The sequence below is a fragment of the Phlebotomus papatasi genome, chromosome 1 (assembly GCF_024763615.1).
Source record: "Phlebotomus papatasi isolate M1 chromosome 1, Ppap_2.1, whole genome shotgun sequence".
In the NCBI taxonomy this organism is placed as follows: domain Eukaryota; kingdom Metazoa; phylum Arthropoda; class Insecta; order Diptera; family Psychodidae; genus Phlebotomus; species Phlebotomus papatasi.
The window spans coordinates 78876727-78898468 of NC_077222.1; the positions used below are offsets into that span (position 1 = coordinate 78876727).

Sequence of the window (21742 nt, forward strand, 5' to 3'; positions counted from 1 at the left end):
CAAAGACTTACTCGTATATTTTCTAATTTTTTCATTTAAAAATGAAAGTTTACCTTGAGCAGATTTATCTAAAATCAATCTGTTCTAATCTGTTCTGATTTATCTAAAATCAAAGTTCTGTTAATTAAAATTTTTTATCAAAGTTTTGTATTATTTAAAATTGGGGTCAAAAGAAACCCAATTTCGTCTTTTTTCTAAACCCCTTATTCAAGGAATAGTTTAAATCACCTACTAACAGGAAATATTTATTTTCTCTATTTTAGATAAATCGGTTCTGAATAATCTTGTCTAAGGAAAGGTAACTTTTTATTTTCAAAACGGTCTCTGAATATCAAGTCCCAGCGTATGAATTTTCAGATATTTTAAATGAAAAATTCAGAAAAATAGCTTAAATAGCGTACTTTTATATGCCTAGAAACTTGTAACCGTTTAAATTAATCAGTATTGATATTTTCTACAAGAAAAATATTCCAAAAATAGAACTCGAAATTTCAATATTATAGGGGAAACTAGGGCAGTAGTAACAGGGGGTAGTTGCAACACCGATGTTTATGTCTAAAACTTGGACTATGTCGACTATTTGTTTCGGGAACAAGGATCCCTATACTATTTATAAATTTACAAATTAATATACAATGGACTCTCGCTAATTCGGCTCTTTTAAGATCGGACTACAGTGCCCGCTTTGTAATCCGGATGATTGAGAGACAATATGACAGATGTCCACTTCATAATTCTGATGAATTTTTTGAATTTAGTCAACGTTTCAAAAATATAATATAATACAAAGTTTTTCTCTAGAATTGGAATAAAACTTTTAAAAAAGCTTAAAAAGACGTAATTAGAGAATTCTATGCTATTATACTTCATTTATTAAACAAAAACATCACAGGATAATTCATTCTCATTGCTGAACACACATACATACATGGCCTCAAAATGATTTTAAATGTAACCGTCGATAACTCGTCCGGATTACGGCGATCCGGATTAGGAAGCGGACACTGTAGTTTTTAATTCGGACAGCGGTTAAATTTGAAAAAAGTTTGCCAACATTTTTCAAGTTTTCGAATGAAGTAATGCTTAATTTTGCCACGGTTTGTCTTAATTATGATGTGATTTAGCATTTTTCAAGGGTATTATGAGTATGTAAAATTAATATGAGTATGCAGATGAACAAAAATTTCTCTCTAATTCGGGTGACTTTTCGGTCCCAAAAACCCGAATTTGAGAGAATCTACTATAAAGTCCCCTCCTCTGAAATTCAATATTTAATTAAAAATTTCGCAGTGTTTACAACTACCCCGTGTTTACTAAATACTACTGCCCCGCTCGAATCCATTTTGAACCTTGCACGTTTAAAAAGGTTGATAAAGGCTATCTGCGGTAAAAATTTGGAGCTTCAGTCGTTTTTATTTTGGAAAAAGTAGAGTTTTTAAATTTTCAACTTGACAAAGTATTGCCCCCAGTCTTCCCTATTTTAAATTAGATATATAATTCAGTTATTAAACTTACCCTGTCATGCAGAGTAAAGCCAAAAGAACTGGCACAATTAGAAAATAACCTGGATGGCGACCAATAAAATAACCCAATTTAAAAAACGATCGATTAAGTGCTCGATCAACGCAGGAAACACCACAAGTCATCTGAAAAGAAAGTGAAATACAATCAATATATTTATTGCACTTTTTATATAATATAGAATTTCTTTACTAAAATTAAATGCAATTGCATTTTATTAGTGTTTAAGGTAGTTTATTGTTTTCATGTAAAACAAAACGATAAATTATAAATAGTTTGTATGTGACGGTTTGTGGATTGAGTAACATGATCAGTTCTCCTTCCTTGAATGAAAGGAAAACTTAAATAAATTTTACACGATGGGGAAAAACGAGATTTTGGAAAAGAGGTGTTATATGCAGAAAATAATTGCATTGTTTCAAGTGATTTGAATGTACTAACTAATTTATTCACATTAAGTGGAAACAAAAAGCACTGGTGGATAGAAAAAAATTGCAAAATTACAAAGTTTTTTAAATTGGTACTCGTGCTTGCGCATAGAAATGAAGAAATTAGCATAATTTTACACCTAATTTTTCAGGGGGAGATTTGTCAAGTTTGCTAATTTCTCTTTCACTCCTCCATTTCTTGAGATAACTGTCTCCTCTCATGATTTAAGTGGCAAAAAGTGATATCGATCAATTGTTTATATGGTTTTTCCATCCACCTCATGGCATTATTGATAGAGAGAGAGTGAGAGATCAATCGATCGCGTGCAAGATTGAAGTGAAAAGCTCGATCACGATCATTTATAGTTTTGATGTGGTGTTTTGCTTGGTAAAAATGAGAGACTTTTGGAAGCGTGTCGCGTTTTAGGTCATTGTCAAATTCATGGCACAAAAATCATTCACATGTGAACGACTCCATGAAATTATAACGATATTTTCCTGTATTTTAGCACAATCATTTTCAAATTATTCTCCTTAGCATTAGAAGTGTTTTGAAGGCGATCACATAAAATTCAGACAAAGTCAAGTTAATTATTTTACTACTTTGTCACAGCTGCTGCCACAAAAATTGCCACCGATTTGTCGAAGGATGGAATTTCATGAATTTCCTTCATGGAACGAATTTTCTCTTTTGAACTTTCATCACCCCGCAAATTGTGGCATATTTCTATGATTTCGGTGCAAAATTGTATGCGATCAGATTGTTTATGTTGGGTCTTTGGAGTTTAAATTAAGAGTGAAAACTTTCCCACATTGTGTTTGAATTTCTTCTCTTCTGGGTACCGGACACACAAGACAACACCACAGAAGGTCAAGGCACAGGGGAAGGAATGGATGAAAAAGAAAATTTCATATTTGTGAAAAATATGCGATTTTTAAATGCACAATTCAAAAACTTCACTTCCGGGTATGTTTTTCTAATTACAAAGTGTTCAAGTTATATGAAAAAAGTGGTGGAAAGCAGTCCAGTGGTTGTGCATTGAAAGTGAAAAGATGTCAATTTCAATCATGCTGCCTCAACCCTGAATTTCAAGAACATTGTTATTTTCAATAAGACAGCAATAGTCTCTATAATTGTACAGGGATTTAGTGACTATCTTTTCTGCAAATAATATAGCAATATATTTTTCTAAATGGGAGTGATAGTGCACGATATTTATCAAGCACTGGGCATAAGCGATATTTAATTTTGAAAAATATCTATTTCCTTCGAGGAATTGAATTTAAAACTTAATGGCTCCGGCACACCTTTTAGATCAGGAAAATTTCATTAAGTCTAAATTCGCGTCCCTTTCTCAAAAGATTTGCATTAGTCTATCTCACTTTTTCGGACTCACAATTAGACCTGAGAGAAATCCGAAAAAGTTAAAATAATATTCCGGAAATTTTTATTTTACCCTGCAGTATTGATCCGAAATCAGTGTAAACATTATGCTTTTAAGGTGTATTAGGGGTTAAATTTACCCTTTCCATGTTAATTTTACCCTTAAAAAGGCGTAAAATTGACATTAAAAAATGTTGATATATTTTTACACCTAAAAAGTGTTAAAGTTATGAGGAAAAAAGTTAATCGCACCCCAGTTTTTTCTCAGTGACTGAGTGTGATGGTCAAAAGAAGAAGAAGAGTACGAAAGAGTAGGACAGACATATGCAAATCTTTTAAGAAAGGAATGTGAATTTTGACTTTATGAAATTTTCCTGATCTAAAAGGTGTGTCGGAACCATAATGGCTCCGGCACACCTTTTTGATCAGGAACATTTCATGTAATCGAAATTTACATCCTTTGCTTTCTCAAACGCTTTGCACATGTCTGTCTCATTCTTTCTTACTCTTCTACTTCTTTTGAACATCATAACAAATTCAATTTAGTTCAATCGAATTTTAAGTGAGAAAATGAGACAGGTATATGAAAAATTTTTGAGAAAGATATAAATGTGAATTTCTATTTCATGAAATTTTCCTGATCTAAAAGGTGCGTCGAAGCCCTAAAACCTTAAATTATTTTATTCTTCTTGAAAGCCTTATCTCTAATAGAGTTGTACGCTTAGGATATGAAGATTAACCCCCCACCGATTCTAGATTTTAGGTATTAAAAAGAGCAGTATAGTAAAAACAATTTTAATTGAAAGTTAACTCATTGGAATTCATTGGATTTATGAATTCCTTCAAATATAAAAAAAAGTGAATATCTCTTATCGTTTGGCCTATAAACAAGACTCATTGAATTGCGAACAAAAAAAAAGATAAATTGTTTACATAGTTTTTATGAATAATTTAATTACATACATTTTAATATTTACAGTATTTGAAAATATTGTTAATTTTTTTCAAAATTTATGTTTATTTAAAAAAGAAATGCTGACTTACTTTTTATGAAAAGTAAAATTGTTATTGGGTAAATCTGAAAATGCGATTAAATTAAATTTAATGAATATAATTTGGAATAAGATTAGTGAAACGAGTGAAACATTACTTTAAATCAAGTAAATCAGTATCAAACATTTTGCCGATAAAATATTTAAAGATTCATGCTGCGTTCACAAAATAATGTTAGATACAGTAATTGCACACTGTGTATCGTTTGTAAATCGTTATTTTTTGTTGAAAAATGCGTTCTCTATATTTTTCTTAAAAAAAAAATTGAGAATTATTGGCATACCTTTATAGTCTCAGAATTTAAAGCATTTCCGCTTTAAAAATTCTTAAAATGCTTTTAACTTAAAGTTTTCCGATATTACGAAGGGGAAGGGTACCACCATACGTCAAGTTAAGAAAAATGCACCACAATTAATTCAAAACATAATGTTCCAAAACAAAATTTGGTATTTTCGTATGCCAATTGCTTAATATATTAAACTATTAGCGCATTTAAATGTTTGGCGTGAATTTAATCAGCTGTGTTACGGATAATTTATTCATGTGTAAATTAAATATGAGCTAAAGGTAATAAATACATCCTTTCAATTTAAGTGGTAAAAAGTAGCAAAAAACTTTTAAAAAATTATTTTATTTAAGGGCAGCAATACAGAGGACAATCTAGCTGTCCTATGAAGACCAGAGATCAAATTTTCTAACGTAATCAGTCACAACTGGTTCCTGTCTGTTTCATTTGTCGATTACCTGGTTAATCCGAAATTTACCCATGGCCAAAACCAATTATCTCGTGCAACACTCCATTTTATGTAAATCTGAGACACTTTCCTTTTTTTTAAGCAGAGGGACAATATTATGAATATTATCTATAACCAGTTTAAAACTTATCTGTTTACACTCATGATATTGGGACTCAGGGATCGCTGGTACCCTAGTCTTAAATACGAAAACATTTTTAAAGGATAGCACGTAACTTTTCATTGTTTCAAGAATCAAAATCATTTCAGAAACTATATATTTAAGCAAAAGTTTAATTTAAAGACACTTCAGAAGTTGACTAGGAATTTATTAGTCAATTAATAATGTTGAGCATTGAGACTTTCAGTGCATTAAGGGGTTACATGGGTCAAAAAGACTGGAAAACGCCATATTTTCTCTAATTTTTTTCGACATAAAAAATTTCTAATTTTATTAAACTTCTTCTTGTGAAATTTTATTTTAAAAATCTTTAAAATTCTTATTTTGAAAAAAAAAACATGATTTTCCATGGACAAATATTCTCAGTGTATGGAATTACGGCGTTATCACACTTGCACATTAAAATTTTAATGTGATTCACATTAATTGTCACTTGTGAGCGTCCAAATATGTTATTTGTGTCTTTGAATCACTTCATATTTGGGGTTTTTCTATTTATTGATAAAGAAGTGGACTTGGTCTACAAAAATAAGTTTAAATTTACCTAAAGCATAAATATTTTTCACATTAAAAACTTAAAGAGAAAATCGCATTAATTTTTCGCATTAATGCTATAAATCAATTTATATCAAATTTTGCCGGCCAAGTCTACCTTTTTATCAACAAGTAGATCAAATTTTGAATATAAAATGATTCAAACGCACAAATTACACATTTGGACTCTCACCAGCGACAATTAATGTGAATCATATTAAAATTTTAATGTGCAAGTGTGATAACACAGTTAAACTTGTACTTGAACGGTAGCATTTTTTTTAAAATAAAATTTGAATTTTTGGCAAAATTTTATACAAAACAAAAATACAATTTTCGGCGTATTTTACACCACGTTTTGTCCTGTAAAATAAGTTGTGAAAAAGATAAAAAAAATCTAGCGTTCAAGTACGAGTTTAACTCATCAACCAACAGGAAATATTTAGTGTTTTGATGTCAGATGAATATACTCTAAGAAATCTTGTCCACCGACAATGTTTAGGAACTCGAATTAATTTTGTGTTTTATATTTTGAAAACAGGGGTGACATGATAACTTCTTTTAGATAATATCGACTGTCGATTTTGAAAAGTTTAAACGATAACATTACTTTTTGTAGCTAATACAAATATTTATCAACAGTTACATTCAAGGTCACATTCTATTAAGAATGCCACAATAAATGGCCTGACAATGTGATAAAAGTCATCATTCGCTTAATCTACAGATACAGATTTATAGATACTATCGATTTGATAGTATCGAAAAGTATAATTCCACCCCAGATGTTAAGGAAATATGCTGTTTTTTTAGAATGCGCGACCCACGTAACCCCTTAATGAGATAAAATCCTGAACTTTTATTTTTTTCATAAACTTAACATGAAAAAAGCACAAATTTTCTTTGAAATTTTGAGAAATACAGTGGCGGCCAAAATAATAGAATCAGCTCCGCAAAGGCCATTGTTTTACCTTAATCATTTCTGTTTATTCCAATTCGTTGGAATAATTTTGATATAAAAATGTTCAAATAATTACCTTACGTCAAATAAGTATTGTTTTGGCCGCTAGAGGTTACTATTTTTCACTGAATACATCAAAAGTGAAATTTGGTTTGAACAACACGATAGGACCACTTTCATTTAAATTAAAGAATGTGGTCTATAAATCGAATAATTTTAAATAAAGCCATATTTAGAGACTATAAGTGACTGTTTTCCAATTTTTTTAGCCGAACAGAATTTCACTATTGACGTATTCTGTGTAAAATAGAGACCTCTAGCGGCCAAAACAACCCTTATTCTACGATTCTAATAATATAAAGATTTCTACTTCAGAATTATGTCAACAAAGTGGGAAAAATCGCAAGAGTTAAAAAAATATAAGTTTTGCAAAGTGATTCCTCTATTATTTTGGCCGCCACTGTATATAGATTAAAATTAATCTCAAATTTTAAGCATGTTCAATAAAATATCGAATTATATTTCATTTTAGTGAAAAATAATTTTTTACATTTGGTGCAGGGGTGAGCTTAATCTACAATAAATTATTAACTTAGATAATTTTGATCATAACGAAATTATGATGTAAAAATTGTAAAAATGTAAATGAAACCTCAATACATATGCTCTTTATTATATTTTCGTAATTTTTAGATAACAAAATGTAGAATAATTTATAAATTAAATAAATGTCGTACTAAATCTTAGACGAAAGTGCCCATGCTTCGTACGATATCTATCTTCGTAATGACTAAATTTGTTCTATGTTTCTTAATACATGTGACTCATTGCACCGATATTTTAGAATCTAGGGGAAGGTGTCCAGTTTTTAAAATAATATGCAAAGTCACATTTATTCAGAAACATAAGAAAAATTTAGTCATTACAAAGCTTTGGATTGTACGAAGCATGAGTACTTTGCCCTATTAATATTGTAATACCTACTAAACATTATAAATAAGCTTTTATTTAGCTAACCTATTTTTCATAAAATAATAACCACAATAAAAATTATACAGATAATAAAAGCTTATTTTACAATTTTGCATTTGAAGTGAAAATAATACAATATTCATATGAGGTTTATGACAGACCTTAGCTTCTCGATGATTCTTAATTGAATGTCAAAGCATACAGAAGCAACAAAAGCATAAAAAAACTGAAGGATTTTAATTGCAATAAAATTTGAAATTCATCAAATGATCGTGAAAAATGCTTCAAACATGAAATTTCCTAATAATTTCTCACGCACGATCGAATGAAAAAAACATTTAGGTAAATTTTATTGAATAATGAAATTTGGCATTTTTTATGAGAAATAAATAACTTCATTAACAAAACTCTTGGGTTTGGCTTCAGTGATTTTCATGGAGGAAATAATAGCTTTTATAAGATTATCAACAAACTTGTAAAGTTGTTGTTTTGGAATAATTTAGTGATAATGGGAGATAGAGATTAATCCAAAAATGAAAAAAAACATGTTCAATATTGTTTTTTTAGTTGAGTTTTATTTCTTCACGGGTACATGGAGAAAATTTTCTCCTTTTCGATATTGTGCACTATTTAAGCGATAAAGCAGCTCCTGGGTATTGTTGTAGAAATTACAAGATTATATTGCTGTGACTTGAGAAATCAACTGATTTGATCTTGTGATCTTCAATAGGCCGGGATGGTGGAGCGTAAAAAAAAGAAAAACAAAACACAGGAGGAATTACCGTTGATCAGCATCCAGACCGGAACCATGATCACAGATCGTTGGATGAAAAAACACTAGAATAACCCAATTTTTAATCCCATTTTCCCCTCAATGGGACAATACTAAAGAAAATATTTAACAAGCGGCACAAAAGACAATTTTCTCTGTGATATCAATAAAGAAAAAAAGTATAATAAACCTTAAGCATGATTGCAAATGATCTGCTTGAAGTTTACATTGAAGAGGGAATAATTGCTGAGTCAAGTGGATAATCGAGAGAAATGGAAACTTCTGTATATTTTTTCAGATTTCCCTCAAAGTGCCTTGCAGGTAATCTCAATTATGAATTGGAAATCACGCGTTTTCTTGAACCCTGGATAAATTTAGAGGAAAAAATGGTATATCTCTGTTGAAAAAGACAAATGACTTTTATGCAATTTCGCCTTGATTCTTTTCGCTAATTTCCCAATCAATTATATCTTTTCCTTCACTTATAGACATGTACTACACCGCTTTAATGTCGATTTGGATTTGTTTTTCCGACAAGACTTTCAACTTAATTATAAAAATTGTTTGAAGTGCTTCAATGAAATAATCTTTAATGTTATTGTTGGGAACTTAATGCTCGTCGATATAATGTAAAAGGTTCAATTGGCCTTATAAATGAAAATTTAAGACACATTAAGAGATTTTGGATTACAATACCGGCATTTAATTTCGCTATTTCGCAAAAATCAATTTTAAGACACCCACAATTTTAAAATGAACCAAACGAGGCTTTAAGTGACCTCAAAGAAAGAGGTAAAATTACCAAATATCCTCTCATAGAGTTATTGTAGATTAATGTAGAAAAATTTATGGAATCATTCAGCACAATGACCTTCGGTGACAGAAAAGGAATATTGCTATTAATGTCCCAAAAATTTTTATAACCTTTAGTCATTTATAAAAATGCTAAATACATAAATTAGATATTTTTACACAACCCGTAAAAGGTAATATATGTTTTTAGAATTTTTCTAATCTACGCTTGATAAAGAAACATCTGTAGTGTTCATTCTTTAAGCAGAAGTCAGCAATATTATAATGTCCACTAGAAAGATTCAAAATTTTATTTGCAAATTATATTATCTTGAAAAAATACGGTGTTTTCAAAGCTTATTGACAAACATAGCGATAGGAAGAAACATTTGTAAAATATTCATATAACTCTTATGAACAGTTACCAGCGAAATGGGTTAAAATATGAAATCTTTTAACTTCACTGAATATTGGTATTTTGCAAATAAAATTATATAAGAAAAGAAATTGTTTTACTTCAACAAAATGAATATTAGCATTATCTTTTAGTATTTCTTTAGCAGAAAAAACTCTTAATGAGTTTAATGCTTTAGCAAAATTTTGAGAGAGGAAATTACTTAACCATTCGGTTCTGGAATTTACATAAAATCTATTAGAATTCAAATTACATTATGCAGTTTGAGAAATTCTAATCAGCAACAAAAAATATTTTAAATGGGGCTATCAAAAATCGCTCTAAACTTTTGTCGGAATGCTATTCAAAGTATCTTTAAAAAAAAATTGAATTTTTATAGAAATAAAGTTTTATTAGGATTAAAAGATTACTCTTCAATTTTCTTTTAAGGGAAGATCACGTGAAAAATATGTAAATTTAGATAAGAACAGAATAGCCCCGATAGACGTTGAAATTCAAATCGACTAATCTAAACTTTTTTTCAATTTACAGTGTTTTATTTAATATACAGTAGACTCTCACTCAATCGGCTCTTTTTCAATTGGGCGATAAATTTTGTTGACAATTTTCACGTTTAATTATGAAGCTAATTCGCTCAAATTCGCTGTAGTTCTTCCTATTTTATCGTGATTCTTTATAATTGAGCGCTCTTTGTGGAATTTACAATGGTTTTGACGCCCAAATCTATCGATAAACCGAATGACACTTTGCCCCAAATGCCTAATTGAGAGAGAGGCTACTGTAGTATCATATCAGTAATTACAGCTTTACAAAGTAACCAGTTTTATAAATTAATATGTGGCATGAATTGTATTTTCTGGAATTACAAGTAAAATGAAGAGTTTTAAAAAATGTAATAGGGAAATAGTGCCAAATTTCGGACATGTGTGATACTTCGAACCTTGTAAAATAGTGTACCTCTTTTAATTGTATAAAAAAAATCTTAAATACATTTAAAACTGAAGAAATCTAAACAGTGCTTTGTGTAAAGGCCTCGATACACTAGGGGCATTTTTTAATTAAATTTCCCCCTATCATTGTGGGCAGAAACGTCATTTTTTAAAGGTAATTTTTGACGATAACTGAGGGCAAATTATTGAAATCGTAATCGCACCTGTCAGTTTTTTAGTGACCGAGAGAAATCCACTCGTAGGGGGACATGGGGCTACTTTGAGCTGTGGGGCTACATTGTTATACGATTTTTTCGCATATTTTTTTAATGGAAACTGGGTTTTAACACGATGTAATTTGGATACACAAAATAATTGGGATACTAAATAAAATAATTGTAAGGACCAACTTCATTTAGAAATAGGCGGAAAAGTCGTATAACAATCTAGCCCCAAAGCTCAAAGTAGCCGCACCTCTCCCTACACCCCACAAATTCTTGAGTATGCACAACGACTACTTAATATTATAAAGGAATCGTTATAAAAGGAGTTGTATCTGCGGGGTGTGCGAGTGGATTTCTCTCGGTTGCTAAAAACCTGACGGATGCGAGTACGATTTCAATAATTTGCCCTCTGCTTCCAATGTGTAGAGGCCATAATACATCAGACACCTTATAACAGAAAAATCTATCGTGTATGCAATATCGGACACTAAATTTCACGAAGTTTCTTATGCTTTTGACACAGCTTCTCAGTCTGAGCTTTATATTTTCTTTGGCAATGTACAGACACTTGTAAATGAAAAACATAAAATGTATGGAATTTTGAGTAGCATAACAAATGTCCGATATTAGAAGCATAACTTCACTCATAAGCGGCATACAAAATGTTTATTTTTTAACCTGAAAATTATAATCCATCTAGGAAGTTTTATTATGGATTTAAAGAATCAATAATTGTCAACCCTTTAAGGAACAGTAGGTCACCGATAGGAGGAGGTGGGGCTACTTTGAGCTACAGGTCTACATTGTTATACGATTTTTCCGCCCATTTCTAAATGAAGCTGTTCTTCACAAAAATTTTATTTAGATCCACAACTGTTTCCTCTATCCGAATTAGACCAAGGTTAAATCCAGTTTCCTTTAGAAATATGCGAAAAAATCGTATAACAATGTAGCCCCACAGCTCAAAGTAGCCCCACCTCCCCCTAACCAAAAAAACATTTTTTGGCCATTCAGACAGACAAATAAATTTCTGCAGTGAAATAAAATGTTTTTCTTTTTGGATCACTGAATTAATCCTTAGAGGGTTAATACAAACTAAAACACACTTTAATAAACAATAAACAATTTTATAAGAAAAAAAACATTGCAGGAAAATTATTTATAGTTCATCTCAGCCAAACAAGACTGCTAGCTACGATCTGTTACATTTTTTGTATAACCTTTTACTGAAGTTTCAATACATCACAATTTAATTTTAAATTAAAATTGGACGGATGTTTTATCAACACGAAAACAATAAATATTTAGAAGAAGAAAATTGTTTATTAAATATTCTAAGATATTTAACGATTTTAGTCAATTTAGTTGCAGTGTACGATATTTAACTCTAAGTGTCCGATATTGCAAGCTGCCCAAAATTTAGCACAGTTCACTCGAGTAAAATTTGCAGAAAGCTTGAATAATTGAAGATTTTGATTTCAAACACTCTACAACATTCTTTTCATAATAATCTATGTTCCCCGGTTTACCAACAACTTAAGTCGATACGATTAATACTTTTAAAATGTCATATAATCAAGACATTAAAAATTTTTAAATTTTCAAAAATGATTTGTATCATTTGTATTATCCAAACCTTTTCAAAAATTTATATAAGGGAAAGTACCCCGGATCGAAATGTTAAGATACATACTCGATATTTAGTTGAAAATATAAGCCTCAAAATATTATTATTATTATTATTATTTATTTCAATCAATACCAATAGGGTCCGCCCCTCTTACATGGTTTGAAGAAGAAAGAAATTTAGGGAAAAAAAATGACAGAAAAAAAAGAAAAAAAAGGAAAAAGAAAAACTAATTTAGCCTGATCCAGTCTGGTAGAATCTAGCGATGCCGATCAAAGATGATCTCGCATATTATTTGGTATTTTTGTGTATGCTAATCGGTATATTAGTGATCCATTTAACTATATCTGTGCGTTTGAACTTTAAAATTTTACAACAAATTAATAAAAACAGATGTAATTGCTACTGTGTACTCTGTACCTCGGATCGTCACGAATTTAATCAGATCATCAGGTGTCTCACGGAAAATTGGTTTTATAAATTAAATCTACACTAATGCACTGTAGATAGACGATTTTTCTCGTAAGAATTAAATGGTAAAAAGTAACTAATAATTTTTAAAAGTTCATTTTAATTGGTGCAATAATATGACAATAACTTGACGATCCTAGGAACACTGCCGATCGGTGGTGCTCTTCCCTTATATGATAGAATAAATTCAAGAGTAATTTGTACAATATTTCAAAAGTAAAAATTTTAAGCTCGATCGAACGAGGTCGAATTTTATCTCACTGATCATGAAAATGAGATTGTAAAGAATATCATCTTAAACATGTTTCTCTACCAGAAGAAAGGGGTAAAAGTGAAATTGGGTTCATATTACTGCAAAGAAAGTCGCCTTCTTGGAAGGAATGCCAATGATTTAAGTTGTTATCCTTAACTGTTACCCCTCTACGAAGATAGACAAAAAGACAAGTATATTGACGGCTCCATTCCATACTATTCTAAGTTGACTTAGAATTATATTACTCCGAGAGATTTGTTGTTCCTGGGACCGATCTCTACAACTGGTGAAAATTTGGTGGTCATCCGGCATTCGGGTAACGAGATATTCAATTTTTCCGAAAAAAATTTACACGGGCAGCATAGGAAATCGCCAACTTCAAATGGCTCTCCTGAAATGTTGTCATTCTGAGATAGAATAGTATGGAATGGAATCGTCGATATTAAGATTTTTTTCAAAATTTGTCGATGGAATCTTTAGTTAAAGGTTTGAGCCATATAATGTCAGTTAATAAGTGTATTTATAATGAATAAAACCCATCCTTATTGCGCTTTCAGGGTTAAATATATTAAGAAAGTGTATAAGTTTACCATGGATTTCTACAAAATATTTTCATATATCTGTTATGCTGCATTTTATGCCAAAGTTCTTAACCTTCGCATTGTGTTTTCACAGTCGAGGGAGTGATATTGATTTCTATATTGAAAGTGGATTTCTCAAATAACTGCTACAGAGTGTATAAAATCCAACATAATAATAGCATGATTGTATTTACCATTTCTTGGCGCCGATTGGTAAGATAAGGTTCATGATTAGAAGGTGTTCAAAGTGTATAAATTATACTGAATAGTTTAGAGTTTAGAGAAAAATTTCTCCGGGATTATGGGCAATAATATAATGACCGAAATGGTCTCTCACAGTGGGAAGAGAAAGATATAATGCCCTCAAGGTGGGAGAATTTCTTCGTGGCACTATGCGCAAAATTTGGTTAGCACTGGCCATCAGCTGTGTGACGCATCTTGAAGGCACGTGGCCCACTTTTACTGCCACTCGATCACTGGTCAATGTGAGAATTTGGTATCTGGTTAGGTGGATAAAAAAAAGGCACAGACCGCGAGTCTCTCGAGTATTCGTGGAGGTCAAGGTAGATATTCGAGGTGCGTCTATCATGAATATGCTCAAGACACGGACGCGGAAGCTATATACCATCCGCCCAGAAGATGATTTCAACCGCTTCTTGTACTTTAATGATCAACACCATGGATCAAATACAGACGATTTATCCAAATAGTGCAGTAAAAGTTCACCTTGTGCAAACTTTTAGTAGAAGCACATGCAACAATATTTAACGAGAGGGAAGGGAATTTAATTGAAGAAAAAAAAAAGAAAGACGATGGCTTTTTTCCACTTCATAGCAGATGAATGAGATGAAACGTGATCGTTACAGAAATATCTGCTAATTGTTACTTCATGAGAGTAAATTAAATGGATTGTGTGTGTATAAGGAAAAAACTTCCGGTGAAGATGATGAGTATATTTGATTAATTTTCATATTGACATTTTTTTTGTACATCATCTTTTCGTCAACTTTCTTCCAGTCGCTGCGATCCGATGATCAGTGGGTATTTATTTATTTTTCTTTTCTTTTAAGAAGGTGGGAGAAAAAAGAAAAAAAAATAAGTACAGTCAGTGTAATATCCGTGAAATTATATAATTTTTCATGTCAATAATTTTATATTTCTCTCACAACTTTTAGGAATATATTTTCTAAGTGTACACTTCAAGTTATGGAGTGCGTGTTCCACTTGTTTGATTGCGCAAAAATCGTCTTGGGGAGGAAAAAGATTGGGTATCTCTCTGGTTCGGAGGTGTACAACCGCGGTGGTCGATCTTGTTGCACTTTCTCAAGTAAACCAATAAAATTTCTACTAACGGGATTGCGCTGATTTTTCACCTGGAACATGATCTTGAAGTGGCTGTTTCTGTTTTTTTTTTACTGCCAGATGAACTCAAACTATTTGAAAATACCTCCAGAGAAGATCAGTAAAAGATCATCCTAAATGAATAGAGAACTTCATAGGAATTCCTTCTTTGTCGTGTGTTTAAGAGCATTGGGAAGAGAGGCATAAAACAAGAAAATCTTGACAGTGGCTTGGGGAAAAGTGCCGTTGAGTGATGATGAGGAAATTCATATGGATTCCGTTGGTTCTACTAGAAGAAATTCTACAATCACCTGATGATCTGTTGATCAACACGCATACTTTCTTGGACATTCTCTTTCTCCACAACTTTGAAGAGTGAAAACAATCCGTTTTTTTTTGAGGATCAATTCCAAAGAATCCCCGTATTTATTTCACAACATTCGACACAGATGCAACAAAACTAAAAATTCCACGAAATTCAGGATTCATTGTGGGTGAACAAAGGATAGCTTTTTTTTTGTCTTGAACGTGTTTTTGTGCCAAGTTGGACCCTTAGCAAGGAGACACAGAGTCGTAACATATGGACGAAGGAGGGAAGAATTTACCTGAGAGTCGAGTGGCAACCAGAATCAAAAGTTAAGCATGGTTATTTGGAAAAATTGTAATTTATATTTAGGCAGACAGAACTATCCAATTATGGAACGTTTTGAAAAAAATCTGATATAAGGGCATAAGTTTATTGGAGGATTACAAATATCGTGAATAGCTCTGTAATATGAAGGGAACTGAATAAGTTTATTCCACCTGCTTCTTTCTCTCCCTTTTTTCTCCCAACAAGAGATTGCCGGTGCAAGAGGAAAGGAGCACCAGATACATAGGAATTTCTGTGATCATTCAGAGAACTCACCTTGGATTTCTACTCGATTGACTATTTCTTCGCTGCAGTAAATAATTAAAAGTTGTACGTTAAAAGAAATTAAAAAAAAATTTAGCAGAATTTATTCACTTGGATACACTCGCGCTTCTTAGCTGTTAATGCTCACAGTCACCACGAGAGATTTTTATCAGTTAAACAATTCTAGCCTTTCCAATTTTTCAATCCACTGAACCACTCACAATGTATTCATATAGGCTTATTAAAAATATTTATTATTAAACACTATTCTTCATGTATGGATGGTAGTATTTTTCTTCTTCTGCAATTAATATTGTACTCGTTTTTTTTTAATTATTCAGTTGGTTTTTGAAGAATTTTGTGTGAAACTGAAGTAATAATCCTGGGGTAAGCTCCTTTGGTGATAGATGACTGATTTAGGAGAGAGACTGAGGAGCTTAAGAAACTGTAATCCATATAAAAGTTGATGAGGAAGAGTGCAGAGAAGAATTCACACTTTTTTATAAGAAACTTTAATTTATAAACACTCTGCGTCTTTTCGGGCAGGATCACCTGTTGATTCTGGTAAGAATCATTTTTTATCACAAAACATCACTCTACTTATATGGATATCACGGAGTAAATTTTCTCGTGGATTGCACCGAGATCGTGTCAATTTGCGTCGCGAGATTAGCATCCAGTGAACTTGGGAGGAATTTCAATTGGATGGAAATGCGCCACACATAAGATATGCGTCCCGAAGGAGTGAGGCTAGAGAGCAGTAGATGCGATCACCTCAATGGTAACGAACTGACTGGCTGAGTGAATGCCTACGAAATGGAAACTCAACTGTGTGTACATTTGTGGGGCACTCGTGGTTCTCCGGACTACGGCAAACGGCAGCGATCAACGGTGATCGTGAGTACGAGAATTTCACTCGAAAGAAATTTCTTGGTCATTCCTCTTCATTAGTCCATCTCACATGTAGTTGTGCAGCCACAAGAGATCCACCGCACAGAGGCTATACGATCACGATAGGAAGAATTTGAAAAGAAAATCATGAGGGATGCACGATCGTTAGAGAAAATCTCTTCCAAGTTCGGTTAGATCAAAAAATTGTCACAGATCGTTAAAAAAAGCCTGTTTGAGTCTATTAGAAATGCACTTTCTAGGGAATCTCAAGGGTCCCCAGGTGATCTTGAAATGATCTTCACGAAGTCTAAATTTCTGCTCTACTCTGAATATCTACCTTTTGTCTCTCATGTTCCACTTTTGATTTCTATTGGAGCTCTGTCTCCACTCATCTTTCTGCCATAGCACGCGTATTCGCCAATTTTTTTTCGCTCATCATCTTACCATTCTGCAATTGTGAAAAATCTCACCTGTGCTCAAGTACTAGTAGGGGAAGGCTTTGCTGTTTCGCACACAAAAATTATGTTTAAGTTCAGTGATTTTTTTCTGACTACCATGCAAACCATATCGATTCTCCTACTAGGGTAGGTGTGCCAAATTCCGGCCAGTTTGCAATTTCGGCCACCTATTTTATTCCCCGAATATCCATGAATTTTTAGTTTTTGCATACCCTGGGGATTATACAATCCAAAAAATAACAAAAAAATGTCGCTTTGACGAACAAGATGATCTGAAGAAGATACAGTAGACTCCATCGCAAATTCGGCTCTTTTAAGATCGGGCTACTTTTTAATTCGGGCAGCGGTTATATTTGAAAAAAGTTTGTTGTCATTTTTCAAGTTTGATTATGATTATCAAATGAATCAAATATGCTCAAATTTGGCATGGTTTGTCTTAGTTTTGATGTGATTTTGCATTATTGAGGGATTTTCATGCAATTAACGTTATAATGAGTGTGTAAACTCAATATCTATATGCACATGAATAAAAAATCGTTGCATTGCAAAAAGTTTGTCGCCCGAATTTCTGTCTAATTCGGCTGACATTTCGGTCCCATATGCCCGAATTTGAGAGAGTCTACTGTATTTTGATTATGAAAAAACTTATGAATTTTGGAACATGAAAATTACAGTTTAGAACTCAGTTTCGTTTTTTTTTGCCCTAGCACCTAGAAAATAAGAGCTAGGGTCTGAATTTTTTGAAGACTTGTGACTTTTGTGACTTTGTGACTTGTGACTTTCTGTCTAATTCGGCTGATATTTCGGTCCCATATGCCCGAATTTGAGAGAGTCTACTGTATTGGAAGAAATCCGGAAGGACAAGGAACTATGAGAATGAAGGTGGCCGAAATAGGGCACCAAAGCTATGTCTATATTTTTATTTATTTTAAAATGTATTAAGAATGATTTTAGAGAAAATAAAGACGATAAACTGTCTACAAGGTTCCAAGCAACAGCCCTTATAAAAAAGTAACAAAAATAATAAATTTGTATTAAAAATATTGCATTTCAAACTTGCGACTTTAGCGCGTGCATACAACTATGCCGAAATTTGGCACACTTACCCTATGCCAAAAAAATCTCTTACTTATAAGGTACATAATCCCACCTCACAAAATCCCAGGAAATTCTCAGAATTTCCTCTAGGGGAAAATGAAAATTTAATGGCGATTTGTGCGATGTATCAATCAAGTTTTCATCTTCGCACACGATTGACGCCATCATTGAACACCCCATTTTCACCGTAAATTTTGCACCGAACACTAAAAGTTACACACCATTGTTTGAACGGAACTCTAATCTACTTGATTAAATCGTTTTTATAAGGAATTAAACATTTTAATATCACTTTTTTGGAACTTTTCTAAGACACATTTTCATGACACTAAAAACCACTTTTTTGCTAGATACCATGGGAATTTTATTCTGGAAACGATAAATCTGGTGAATGCCTTCTTGAAAAGTCAAAATATCATCAAATTTACACTAATCTGTAAATTTTTTAAACTAAAAAGTGACTAACGGTGTTATCACACTTGCACATTAAAATTTTAATGTGATTCACATTAATTGTCGCTTGTGAGCGTCCAAATATGTTATTTTTATCTTTGAGTCACTTAATATTTGGAGTTTTTCTATTTATTGATAAAGAAGTGGAATTGGGCTGCAAAAAATAAGTTTAAATTTACCTAAAGCATAAATATTTTTTACATTAAAAAATTAAAGAGAAAATCGCATTAATTTTTCGCATTAATGCTATAAATCAATTTATATCAAATTTTGCGGGCCAAGTCTACCTTTTTATCAACAAATAGATCAAATTTTGAATATAAAATGATTCAAATACACAAAAATTACACATTTGAACTCTCACCAGTGAAAATTAATGTGAATCATATTAAAATTTTAATGTGCAAGTGTGATGTGATAACACAGCAAAACACTGCAATCGATCTATACCATCCCTCTATGCAGCCCGATGTGAACAAAACCGTCTTTGAATGCGCACCAGTGCAGATTCTTCTACCCCCACAGCTACAGGAATTAAGATTCAGCACAGAGATTGAGGTTCGGGGGATGACCTAGCCAAAATTTTCACAAAACAGTCTCTTCCGGACAATATTTTTTTTCTTTGACGTAAAAAAACAACACAAAAGTGAGGTTATGTCAAATATGCTCAAAAAACCAGTTTTAAGCTGTGTGAGCTTATTGTAGATGTGATTCTTTCATTGCATATTCAGTGTGTGCAAGCTTGAATCATATTTTTATATCAAAGAAAATGTAAAATTTCTTTTACAATTATTCAACTGTGGCCTATTTGATCAAATTACTTCTGGTTTATCAACTTTAAGATTTTAGTGGTTATTAAGATTATTAGTGGTGGACCAAATCGGTAGATTACAGATTACAATACAGTAGACCAGAGGTGTGCAATAAACCGTTGAAACCGAATTAACGTCAAAATAAGTTTGTTATAGTAGCGTTTTGACCATTGACGTACATGTTTCATTTGACGTTAATTCGGTTTCAACGGTTTCTTGCACACCTCTGCAGTAGACTCTCCCTCAATCGGGCGAAAAATTTTACTGACAATTTTCACGTTTAATTATGAAGCTAATTTGCTCAAATTCGCTGTAGTTCTTCCTATTTTATCGTGATTCTTTATAATTGAGCGCTTTTTGTGGAATTTATAAAGGCTTTGACGCCCAAATCTATCGATAAACCGAATGACATTTTGCCCCAAATGTCCAATTGAGAGAGAGTCTACTGTAGATGTGAATATGAGATATCGCATCTAAAATGAAGTTTCCTGGAAAATGTGCGAAGAAGCCATATCTTCGATGTGCGATCGATCAATATGAGACAAGTTTGTGAATTTTCTTCCATCCACAAAAAGGAGCTCCTCCAGCCCAAAAGGTTTTTACATAAATATAAACCCTAATAACCTCTCTAGCCCCCGTGTGTAGAGCGTTCGGCCTATTCGACACATGTCAACCCTCGTCGACGGCTGCAACCCACCAATCCCAATTCCTTATTCCTTTAACACGCCCAACCCCTACCATCCCAAGGCGGGTGCTGAAGGTTGCTATATGGTGCTCTTGTTGCTTATGGCAATTAACATCAGTACTTCAGTGAGTGATCATCAGTCGCCGTGGACAGTCACTCTCAGGAAGTTGAAATAAGGGTGGCAAACCTCAGTTCCCCATTCTCCCTCTAGAAATTGGTAATTCTATTTTAGGTGAGCCCCATCTGGGCTTTCACGTGATAGTCGTTTTTCAGAAAAGTGATATTAATTGTGCAAAATCGTACGAAGTTATTACACAGAAAATTACAGTTTTGGACCTGTTTTTAATTTTTGCTTCCTGAAACTAGGAAAAAACAATTAGACCCCAATTTTTTCAGGAAAGGTGGGATTTAAGACTAGCTATTGAAATATATAGTCATAGGTGAGATTCATAAAGAATATGGAAGAAATACGCAGTGTTTGAAGGTAGGGTATGTGCGAACCATCAAAGCCTTCCCCTATGCTTCTTTTCTCCGGATGAAAAATCAAGTTCTTCCTCAAGAAACACGTTCTCTCTGACGAAAAAAAAGATAATGAATCTTTCCAGTAAGGCAACCTTAACTGTTTAGTCGTGTGTTTGGATCTCAATGAGAGAAAATACCTCTTCGGAGACTTGCTGCATAATTCTTCATTTCATTTCACCTGCTTGACGCGGTGTTACTCTTTTCTGTCTTCTTTTCACTTGAAAGAAAAAAAAGACACATTGAAATTCATCAAGCTTTTCATGACTCTGACCCACTAATCTACAAGACATGAGAGAGACACAGTGCGTGGAAGACGAACAGAGCGGGTGGACAATTTCATTTATCATCAATTACTTATTGTAATGATGTTTGTTTCTCTTTAGACTAGATTCTAGAATTTTTTTATGAGCATTTAAAAAATTAGCAAAACCTCAAGAAGAACTAGAAGATTCTTCTCTATAGAAACTAATTTGAGAAAACAAGTAAATTTAATTTAAATGCTTGCAGTAATCCTCCATAGTCACTTTAATCGCTGCTAAATTGCTGATTGTCCGCGGAAAATACAGACAATTTCATTAGACCCACCAACGCACTTCTCTAGGCTTATCACTCGTGCGTCTCACATGAAACCTTGATGGTAACTCTGACATTGATGAATACATAATTATCCAATGTGAAATCTCAAGAATGTCTACAAATACAGACATTTGTGTGCATTTGCTTGAGATTATTAACCATTTTCTCGCGTTTTTGTG

At 32.5% G+C, this 21742-nt stretch overlaps 1 protein-coding gene across 1 annotated transcript in view; it reads right to left on the minus strand.

Moving 5' to 3' along the window:
• LOC129810228 (patched domain-containing protein 3) overlaps positions 1-16461 on the minus strand; it is a 47892-nt gene extending 31431 nt beyond the window's left edge. Inside the window, exons 1-2 of the mRNA XM_055860555.1 lie at positions 16081-16461; positions 1516-1646 (exon numbers count right to left, since the gene is read on the minus strand). Of these exons, the coding sequence (XP_055716530.1) occupies positions 1516-1646 (131 nt within the window). The 5' untranslated portion in view covers positions 16081-16461. The remainder of the gene's footprint in view (positions 1-1515; positions 1647-16080) is intronic.
• Positions 16462-21742: the final 5281 nt, after the last annotated feature.